We start from the raw sequence: 10924 nt of genomic DNA on the forward strand, positions 1-10924 counted from the left end.
GCTGGGTGTGGTGGCTCACACCTGTAATCCCAGCGCTTTGGGAGGCCGAGGTGGGCTGATCACTAGAGGTCAGGAGTTTGAGACCAGCCTGGCCAACATGGTGAAACCCCATCTATAAAAATAAATAAATAAATAAAAATTTTAAAAAAATAGAATAATTAGCCAGGCATGGTGGTGCATGCCTCTAATTCCAGCTACTTCAGAGGCTGAGGTAGGAGAATTGCTTGAACCTGGGAGGTGGCAATTACATTGGGCTGAGTTGGCGCTGCTGCACTCCAGCCTGGATGACAAAATGAGATTGTGTTTTAAAAAATAAATAAATAAATAAAAAGATAATGATAATCCACCTAGTAACACGTAAGTTTTGTGTGAAGGAAGGGAGATATTTTGGAATTTGGAATTTTAATTTACATGGTTTGGTTTGTAGTGTTATAAAATTAAATACAGAATAGAGTGGTTTTGGAATATATCTGAAGGAGTTACAGAAGTACCAGTGGGAGAGAATTAAATATTGGTTTTTATGTTAATAGTTTTTCCCCATACCGTAGGAACCCACCAAGAGTCTAATTGTGTTGGCATGTATGAAAATATCCAGTGGCCCTATCTCTCCAAAAGCTTTTTAAAAATTTGCCAGGCATGGTGGCTTGCACCTGTAGTTGTAGTCAATTGGGAGGCTGGTGTGTTAAGGATCTTCTGAGCAAAAAGATGGAGCCAAATTGCTTTAAATGAGTTGTTGTCTGTGATTTAGATGGTGATTTCCAAATCCTAAATTGTAAATAGGCCCTAATCTTCAAAAGGGTTAGAATGATAAAAATAGTGTAAAAGTTTTTTTAAAATATGAAAATTGCCCTTTATTTTGGGATGTCTTTCCCATATTTGTTTTTGCTACTGGGGGGGTATCAGTAGGTAATGATTAAAATCGATAATAGAAAATACGAGTAACCGCCAGTATTGCACATTTTTTCTTTTATTGAAATTCAGGAGTCTGAAAGTCACTAATTTACCTAATATGATTCAACAAATGAAATTCTTAAACTTTCTTGGTTAAAAGATACATACTTCAAGAAATGAGAAAATAGTTATTTGGCAACCTTCTCCAATATAGTTTTAAAACCAAGCAATTTTTTTAAAGTTTAATACCTTTGTTTTTCTTTACTAGGTTTGTAAATATTATCTCTGTGGTTTTTGCCCCGCGGAATTGTTTACAAATACACGTTCTGATCTCGGTAAGTGACTTTTCTGTTTAACTTTTATCAAATGTATGATTTTTTAAATGTTGAGTAGAAGTGGTGAGGAAAAAAACTGGTTCTTTATAATGCTGTAAAATTTTTTCTTAAAGATTTGCTAATTAATTTGTTACTTGGTTTAGATATTTGAATGTATTGATAAATGTCAGTCTGATTAAGCATGGTGGCTTTATTAAACATACATGTCTATTTCCACTCCCTCCCAAAACTCCACTTAAATGAAAAAAATTTTAAAAAGATGTAAATGGAAGAGGAAATAACATTAGAGATGTCAGCAAATTTTTGGAAGATGACAAATGGATGGAGGAGTAGCAGCAAACGCAACAGAGCAGAGCAACCTGTACCCTAAATGCCTGCAGAAGGGGATACTAAACAGAAGCGAGTGTTTGATCAGCAGAACCCTGGACAGGCTCAGGATTTGGAGGCACCAGGTACCACAGAAGGCAGGGTTGAGTCCTGGGGCTGAAAATGAGAGAGAGGAGTCTGTAGTCTAGTTCTTCTCAACCTTGACATGGTTGACGTTTTGAGCCAGTTTTGGAGGGGCTTTTCATGTACTGTGGGATGTTGAGCAACATCCCTGGCCTCTACCCACTATATACCAGTAACACCCCCTGTTGTGACACCCAAAAATGTCTTCAGACATTGCCAGAGGTCCCCTGGGATGCAAAATTCCCACTGGTATAGGTGGTCCTGTGCATCTGTTGTTCCTGTCCTGCCTCTCCCACCCGTATACCGTAGGAGAGGAGGGTTATTTCCTCGAGAAATTGGACTAGAGAGACTAGTTCATCTGAGTCACAAAATACAGAAAATAATTGACTGTTTCCTCAGTCTTTCAAGGGTGGTACATTACCAGGATCATTCTGGATACGTAAAAGAAGTCAATTCATTATGTAAAATGTTTGCCTTAGAGCTTTAGGAGCATACTAAGGCAGGACCAGTCCAGATGTTGAGATTTCAGACACAGCGGGGGCAGTAGTGAGTAAAAATAAGAATGTAAAAGAGAGTAAATGAATCTATATTTTTATTGGTGGGGCTCTCCTCTGCCCTGTTCCTAGAAGGATACAGCCAGATGTTTTTCCCCAGGCAGAAGAAAAGAGGATTCTTCTCTAGAGAAAGTGAACAGTTCCTGAGAAGTGATCTCTACAGGTACTGACCCTTGGGGAATCTCTTAAAAGAAAGTCTTACTGCCTGGTTTTCCTATGGTGCAGCCCATTCATGAGTTGACAACCCCTGCCTAATCCCTACTAACTTCCAGTCAGATTTTGGAAGTGTCTTTTTAAAATTAGTTGCCTGCCAAGGACCACCAGCCAGACATTCGAAGAAATCCTTCAACATGAGAGATTAACAGAAAACCAACAGAGAAAGAAGAATTTAGTGGAATTGGAGATAATGGGGAAAGCAGAAGAGAGATTTTTCAAAGTCTTAAGAAATTTAGTATCTTCAGAGAAATTTGGGAAGATACTATATTCATCAGCAATAATAGGATGCTATAAAAAGGGAACTTGTGGAAAAGTTTGAAAAACATTTTTTGAAAAAAAGCTCTTAGACATTAAAACTGGAGAAATCGGAACTCAAATCACTGGAAAGATTTGAAAATAAAATTAAGGAAATTTGCTGGAATGTTGGGCAGTAGGACAGAAGGATTTAAAAAAAAAAAAAAAAAACCTTAGTCTAGGAACTCTAATACCAGCTTAATGGTTGTAGACAAAATAAAAGCAGAGGGAATTGCTTAAGAAAAAAGAAAACTGCAGTACTAAAGGACATTCGTCTTTAGGTTGAGTAGGCCCTACAAGTGATCAGGACAGTGAATGAAAAGATGCGTGCCCAGGCATACCCCTGTATTTTAGAACATGAGGGTGGGGGGGGTGGGTGTAGGTCACAGAATTACCTAAGACTGGTCAGTAACAACGGTGGAAGTTGAAGACCATTGGAGAAACATCCTCAGGCTGAGTGAAAATGTATCTGCCAGGCTTAGCTGTATAGCCAAACATCAAAACATGAGGGGAAAAAAGACATTTTCAGATACACATGGTCTCAGCAGATTTATCTCCCACGGACCTTTTCTCAGGAAACTCCACCAAAACCTATCTATAAACCAAGAAAGAGGAAAGAAAAAACATGCATCGTTAAAGAGGGCAAGAAAAAAAAAAAAAAGATCTAGCAATTTTCTTCTACTACAGAGCAGAAAAGGAATTCATCAAGATAATACTATAGTGAGCTTAGGAAATAAGTGTCACAGATTGAAGTAAGGCAGAAGGCCTTGGAAGAAAATGAAATTGATTATCTGATATATTTTAAGTCATAAGTGGGATTAGTATCAAGATAGTTTCTATAGCTGAGTTGAAGTGTTTGAGAAGAATTTGAAAATACATAGAAAAAACTAGGCTCACACCTGTAATCCCAGCACCTTGGGAGGCAAAGGAGGGTGGATCACTTAGGGGTCAGAGTTTGAGAACTGCTTGGCCAACAGGGTGAAATCCTGTCTCTACTAAAAATACAAAAAAAATAAGCTAGGCGTGGTGGTGGGCGCCTGTAATCCCAGCTACTTGGGAGGCTGAGGCAGGAGAATCCCTTGAACCTAGGAGGCGGAGGTTGCAGTGAGCTAAGATTGCACTCCTGCACTCCAGCCTGGATGACAGAGTGAGGCTCTTGTCTCAAAAAAAAAGAAAGAAAAAAGAAACAAAATTCTGAGAAAAGTACATCAGAAGCATCTCATAATGCACCTTTGCTTGGCCTGACGGTGAATAGTACTTGCTTAATATAAACACTAAATGTTTATTTATCCTAAAATTTTGATACCTAGGATTGATAAATAGCAAAATAAGCATGGAATTTAGAAAGGTGGAGGTAAATTTGAGAAGAAATAACAGAGTTAAGATAATTGCTTTTTAGAGGTGGGAAGGAAAAGAATAGGACTAGGGTACTAGTCTAGTGCTATTTGACTTTATAAACAGATTTGGAAATAAGGTCAGCAGTGGTTTGGTCCAGTGGTTTACCCCATCAGTTTTCTTTGGTGGCATTAAGGAACAATTTCATTTCACCTTCCCTCCTTTTCTCTCTCCGTCCCTCCCTTCTCTTTTTACCATATATTGTTGCTCTCTATTATATTGACTTTGAAGACTGAGCAGATCAGTTTTATGTGCTATTTGAGTATGATGCTTCATGATTCAGTAGGATCAATTTAGATGTCTACAAACTACTCAGTAATAAAATGAATCTTTTTAAAAAGAAAAATAACTTTTTTTTGGCAAGAGAAAAGGTTGCTAATATCACAGATAATTCATACAATTATATTTCCTTCTTTCTCAGGTCCATGTGAAAAAATTCATGATGAAAATCTACGAAAACAGTAAGTCATTTTGCCCCCCCCCGCCCTTATTTGGTTTAAGGGGGACAAGGGTTGAGGAAATAATTGCAATTAAATGTAAAATTAGTGTCTGAGAGAAGTCCAGTCACTGGCTGGGGATAGCAAGAAAGTTATGTAGCTTCAGCAGTAATAGTACTGATAGCCACCACATGAGTGCATCTTATATGTCAATGTTTTGTTCTATAGCCCATTTGGTTGGTTTTTTTTTTTTTTGAGACGGAGCCTCTGTCGCCAGGCTGGAGTGCAGTGGCGAGATCTCGGCTCACTGCAACCTCTACCTCCTGGGTTCAAGCGATTCTTGTGCCTTAGCCTTCTGAGTAGTTGGGATTACAGGCACGTACCACACCCAGCTAATTGTTGCATTTTTAGTAGAGATTGAGTTTCACCATAGTTGGCCAGGATGGTCTCGGTCTCCTGACCTCACGAATCCCAAAGTGCTGGGATTATAGACCTGAGCCACTGCGCTTGGCCAGCTTTTTTTCTTTTCTTTTTTTAAGACAGCCTCACTGTGTTGCCCAGGCTGGAATGCAGCGGCATGATCTTGGCTCGCAGCAACCTCTGCCTCCTGGGTTCAAGCAGTTCTCCTGCCTCAGCCTCCCAAGTAGGTGGGATTACAGGCACTCACCACCATGCCTGGCTAATAATTTTGTATTTTTAGTAGAGACGGGGTTTTACCATGTTGGCCAGCTGATCTTGAACTCCTGACCTCAAGTGATCCACCTGCCTTGGCCCCCCAGAGTGCTAGGGTTGCAAGCATGAGCCACCATGCTCAGCCCCAATTTTATAGATGAGACTTGTCCCAGGTCCAGGGGACTTGTCCCAGGTCCAGTACAGTGGTAAAGCTAGTGGTTAAACTCCTGTGTAAAGCTTGTGCTATTAACCAAACATAATGCTCTATGATGAGGAGCAATCAGAAAGTCACTTCAAATACACCTGGTTTACCCTTCAGCCTAAATGCAGTAGTCATTGATGCTAGTTAAGATAGAATATTTGAGTTGTAATGGATAAAGATTTGGATATTAGTACGTGTTTTTCATTTTATCAGGTATGAGAAGAGTTCTCGTTTCATGAAAGTTGGCTATGAGAGAGACTTTTTGCGATACTTACAAAGTTTACTTGCAGAAGTAGAACGTAGGATCAGACGAGGCCATGCTCGTTTGGCATTATCTCAAAACCAGCAGTCTTCTGGGGTAAGTGAAATACATTCACAGTCTTTGTAAAGGGTCCTTGTTCTCTGGAGACTCAGAGACCTCCCTAATATTTTTGAAACTTGCCTTCTACTCATTACTTTGTTCTTTTAGAATGATATAAAACTTACTAGGCATTTTTTTTTTCAGTCTTTATTAGCAAGCATAACATTGATTTTGCTAATCATAAGATTTTTCTCTTAAATAGTAGTAACTGACAGTATGTGATTGACAACAGAAGTTGAAAATAATTGAATTACTATCCTTTCAATTAAACATTTTAATTATTTTATTTTCTTTTTACTTCTATTAAACTGCATAGGGAACATTTTAACATATAGAAATATTATGTATGGTATGTGAGAGTTTGAATGTTTATCTTTGTCTTATACTTGTTGGTAATACATTTTATTGTCTTCAACAGGCTGCTGGCCCAACAGGCAAAAATGAAGAAAAAATTCAGGTTCTAACAGACAAAATTGATGTACTTCTGCAACAGGTGAGAATTGTGTGCATTAATGTTGGGAAATGCTTGAAACAGACATGTAGCCAGCAAAAATAGAAAGATGGGCTGGGTATGGTAACTCGTGTATAATCCCAGCACTTTGGGAGGCCGAGGCAGGAAGATTGCTTGAGACCAGCCTGGGCAACAAACTGAGACCCAGACTCCACAAAAATTAGCCAGGTGTAATGGCGTACACCTCTAGTCCCAGCTACACAGGAGGCTGAGGCAGGAGAATTGCTTGAGCCCTGGGATGGTAAGACTGCAGTGAGACCTGTCTTGGGCAACAGAGTGAGACCTTGTCTCGTGTGTGTGTGTGTGTGTGTGTGTGTGTGTGTGTGCGTGTGCGTGTACACATACATATATATGTATATGAAAGTATGGCAAATATGAGAAGACACTCAACACTATTAGTCGTTAGGGAAATACGGATTAAAACTGTAATAAAATACCTATTTGACACCTGTTAGAATAGCTAAAATTTAAGAATCTGATTATACTGTACCAACTTTTGGCAAGGATGTGTGCGAACTGGAGTTTAATATTGCACAACCACTTTGGAAAAAAATAGTCTGGTTTTTTCTTTCTTTTACATTCCTGCAGATCATACTGGAGTCTGTTTTGCTATTGTTATTACTGGTTTGTTGAGACAGTCTTGCTTTGTTGCGCAGGCTGGAGTGTAGTGGTGCCGTCTCAGCTCACTGCAACCTCTGCCTCCTAGGTTCATATGATTCTAGTGCCTCCGCCTCCTGAGTAGCAGGGATTATAGGCAAGTGCCACCATGCCTGGCTAATTGCTGTATTTTTAGTAGAGACAGGTTTCACCGTGTTGACCAGTCTGGTCTCCAGCTCCTGACCTCAAGTGATCCCACCCGCCTTGGCCTCCCAAAGTGCTGAGATTACAGGTGTAAGCCACTACCCAGCCCTGGCGTCTAATTCTTAAAAAGTTAAAAATGTACCATGAGCCACTCCACTCCCAAATACTTATCCAGGAGAAATAAAAACATATGTCTACACAAAGACTTGTACTCCAATGTGCTGTAGTCTTAATAGCAATTAAAAAAAAAAAAAAAAACCCAGGGCCGGGTGCGGTGGCTCAGCCTGTAATACCAGCATTTTGGGAGGCCGAGGCAGGTGGATCACAAGGTCAAGAGATCAAGACCATCCTGGTCAACATGGTGAAACCCCATCTCTACTAAAAATACAAAAAATCAGCTGGGCATGGTGGTGCGTGCCTGTAATCCCAGCTACTCAGGAGGCTGAGGCAGGAGAATTGCCTGAACCCAGGAGGCGGAGGCTGCGGTGAGCCGAGACCGCGCCATTGCACCCCAGCCTGGGTAACAAGAGCGAAACTCCGTCTCAAAAAAAAAAAACCCAGGCTGGAATCAAAATGTCTTTCAGCAGGTGAGCAGATAATTAAATTATGATATCCATATGATGGAATGCCTGTCAGTAATAAAAAGGAATTAGTTATATGAGAGGATATAGATGAATCTTAAAATACTTAGGCTGAGTGAAAGAAGCCAGACAAAGGAATATAGACTGTATGACTTTTTATATAAAATTTTAGAAATTGCATATTGACTTATAGTGACAGAAAGCAGATTTGTGGTTGCCTGAGGATTGTGTTTGGGATTGAGGTTGGAGGAGGTACTGTAAAGAGCAGGTGGCTCACACCTGTAATCCCAGCACTTCGGGAGGCTGAGGTGGGAGGATCGCTGCAGCTCAGATGCTGTTTCTCTCTCTCTCTTTTTTTTTTTTTTCCCTTTTTTCTTTTTTGCAGGATAAAGTCTATGAATGCGTCTCCCTTTTTATATATATATATATATATATATATATATATATATTTTTTATTAAGACAGGGTTTCACCATGTTGGTCAGGCTGGTCTTGAACTCCTGACCTCAGGTGATCCGCCCGCCTTGGCCTCCAAAGTGCTTGGATTACAAGCGCGAGCCACCATGCCCGACCTGCATTTTTCTTTTCTTTTCTTTTCTTTTCTTTTCTTTTCTTTTCTTTTCTTTTCTTTTCTTTTTGTTTGTTTGAGGTGGAATCTTGCTCTGTCACCCAGACTAAATGAAGTGCAGTGGCGTGATCTTGGCTCACTGCAGCCTCTGCCTACTGGGTCAAGTGCTTCTCCTGCCTCAGCCTCCTGAGTAGCTGGGATTATAGGCGCCTGCCACCATGCTCGGCTAATTTTTGTATTTTTAGTAGAATCGGGGTTTCACCATGTTGGCCAGGCTGATCTTGAACTCCTGACCTCAGGTGATCTGCCCACTTTGGCTTCCCAAAGTGCTGGGATTACAGGCATGGGCCACCACAGCTGGCCGAAAGTGCATTTTTCTTAACACATCAGTTATACTTTATTGAAGAGTAAAAAAAAAAAAAATTGAGGATAAGGCCGGGCGCAGTGGCTCACGCCTGTAATCCCAGCACTTTGGGAGGCCGAGGCGGGTGGATCACGAGGTCAAGAGATCAAGACCATCCTGGTCAACATGGTGAAACCCCGTCTCTACTAAAACTACAAAAAATCAGCTGGGCAGGGTGGCGCGTGCCTGTAATCCCAGCTACTCAGGAGGCTGAGGAGGAGAATTGCCTGAACCCAGGAGGCGGAGGTTGCGGTGAGCCGAGATCGCGCCATTGCACTCCAGCCTGGGTAACGAGTGAAACTCCGTCTCAAAAAAAAAAAAATTGAGGATAAATTAAACCCAAAGAAGCTTTTGTAAATAAAACCCAACAAAAAAGATGGAAAACAACCACTAATGAAGGAAATAGTTTGGTTTGAAAGAAATCTTACCCGTTTTTTTCCTCCACTCTTCTAAGATTGAAGAATTAGGGTCTGAAGGAAAAGTAGAAGAAGCCCAGGGGATGATGAAATTAGTTGAACAATTAAAAGAAGAGAGAGAACTACTTAGGTCCACAACCTCGGTAAGTAAACCTCATTTCACATTATCTTACCTGTTCATTAGTTGGAACTCATTTTTATTAGAGAGCCTTTGAAAACTATTCTGATGTCCTAAATTTGGAGTCAACACAACTTGTAGGCCACAAGGTCCCTGGCACCTGCTAAACTCTGCATTTGTGTAGTATGCAAGCAACTTAAGTATAGGAAACAAATGGGCATGGTTATGTCCCAATAAAATGTTAGGAAAAGAGGTCTTTGTGTTTGTTGGCTTGGCAATCACTGCCGTAAATCATAAATTTTCATGAACCTGGGTTTTATTCTCATTTTTGTTGTAATAAATTACTCAGTACATGCTTATATCTTTGTTAAAAATTAATACACTCTTAGTTCATTCATTTAACTGGAGAATAGAACATATCTGTTTCAGATATTATTGATTGCCGAATATGATTGGTCATTGGTTCCTCCATATTGAATAGGATATGTTCAGATTATAGTTAGTGAGCTCAGCTCCTTAATTAGTTTTGTGTATGGACATCATATCCCTTGAACCTAAGCAAGTAGTGAATTCATATTAAAGTAGATGGCTTTCTGAAAGGTGGTTTAAATTTTTTAAGGTGATGTGGATGTTGAACAGTGGGTCTTGGCATTTTTCTTGGATGATTCAGCAAGTTAGTATTGTCTTACATCCTTCTCTAAAAGTTGACCACTTGTAGCTCAATATTACTGCTCTGGGGAAATGGAAAGGAGCAATTCACACACATTAGAAATCTTTTCTAAATGTTGAGTACTTTCTTCAGATTTCTCTTCCTCAGATGTTCTTATGTTAACTGATTTATCATTTCAGACAATTGAAAGTTTTGCTGCACAAGAAAAACAAATGGAAGTTTGTGAAGTGTGTGGAGCCTTTTTGATAGTAGGGGATGCCCAGTCCCGGGTAGATGACCATTTGATGGGCAAACAACACATGGGCTATGCCAAAATTAAAGCTACTGTAGAAGAGTTAAAAGTAAGCTTTGTTTGTTTGTTTTTGAGACAAATTCTCGCTTTGTCACCTAGAGTGCAGTGACGTGATCTCAGCTCACTACAACCTCCATTTCCTGGTTTAAGCGATTCTCATGCTTCAGCCTCCTAAGTAGCAGGGACTACAGGCATGCGCCACCACGCCCAGCTAATATTTTGTTTAAGACTATCTTGCTCTGTCACCAGGCTGGAGTGCAGTGGCATGATCTTGGCTCACTGCAACCTCCACCTTTGGGGTTCAAGCAATTCTCATGCCTCAGCCTTCCAAGTAGCTGTGACTGCAGGTGTGCATCACCATGCCCTGCTAATTTTTGTATTTTTTTAGTAGAGGTGGGGTTTTGCCATGTTGGCCAGGCTGGTCTTGAGTCCTGAATTAAGGTGATCTGCCCTCCTCGGCCTCCCAAAGTGCTGAGCCACTGCGCTTGGCCAGCGTAAGTTTCTTCTAAAGATACATTTTAGCTATTTTTTTTTTAAAGGTATTTTAGCTATAGATAAAAATAACTATATTGTAATATGGCTTAATTAGAGATATGATCCTCTCATTGATATTTTCCAGTGTGTAATTATTTGTGTTTTTTTGGTTTGTTGTTGTTGTTGTTGTTTTTGAGATGGAGTTTCGCTCTTGTTGCCCAGGCTGGAGTGCAATGGCGCGATCTCGGCTCACCGCAACCTCCGCCTCCTGGGTTCAGGCAATT

General features: G+C 40.3%; 1 protein-coding gene across 1 annotated transcript in view; it reads left to right on the plus strand.

Moving 5' to 3' along the window:
- Positions 1-10924, plus strand: part of LUC7L3 (LUC7 like 3 pre-mRNA splicing factor) — a 34157-nt gene that overhangs the window by 15475 nt on the left and 7758 nt on the right. Inside the window, exons 2-7 of the mRNA XM_017540169.2 lie at positions 1160-1226; positions 4557-4596; positions 5660-5804; positions 6226-6300; positions 9125-9229; positions 10054-10254. Of these exons, the coding sequence (XP_017395658.2) occupies positions 1160-1226; positions 4557-4596; positions 5660-5804; positions 6226-6300; positions 9125-9229; positions 10054-10254 (633 nt within the window). The remainder of the gene's footprint in view (positions 1-1159; positions 1227-4556; positions 4597-5659; positions 5805-6225; positions 6301-9124; positions 9230-10053; positions 10255-10924) is intronic.

The sequence above is a fragment of the Cebus imitator genome, unplaced genomic scaffold (assembly GCF_001604975.1).
Source record: "Cebus imitator isolate Cc_AM_T3 unplaced genomic scaffold, Cebus_imitator-1.0 Scaffold123, whole genome shotgun sequence".
Lineage (NCBI taxonomy): Eukaryota > Metazoa > Chordata > Mammalia > Primates > Cebidae > Cebus > Cebus imitator.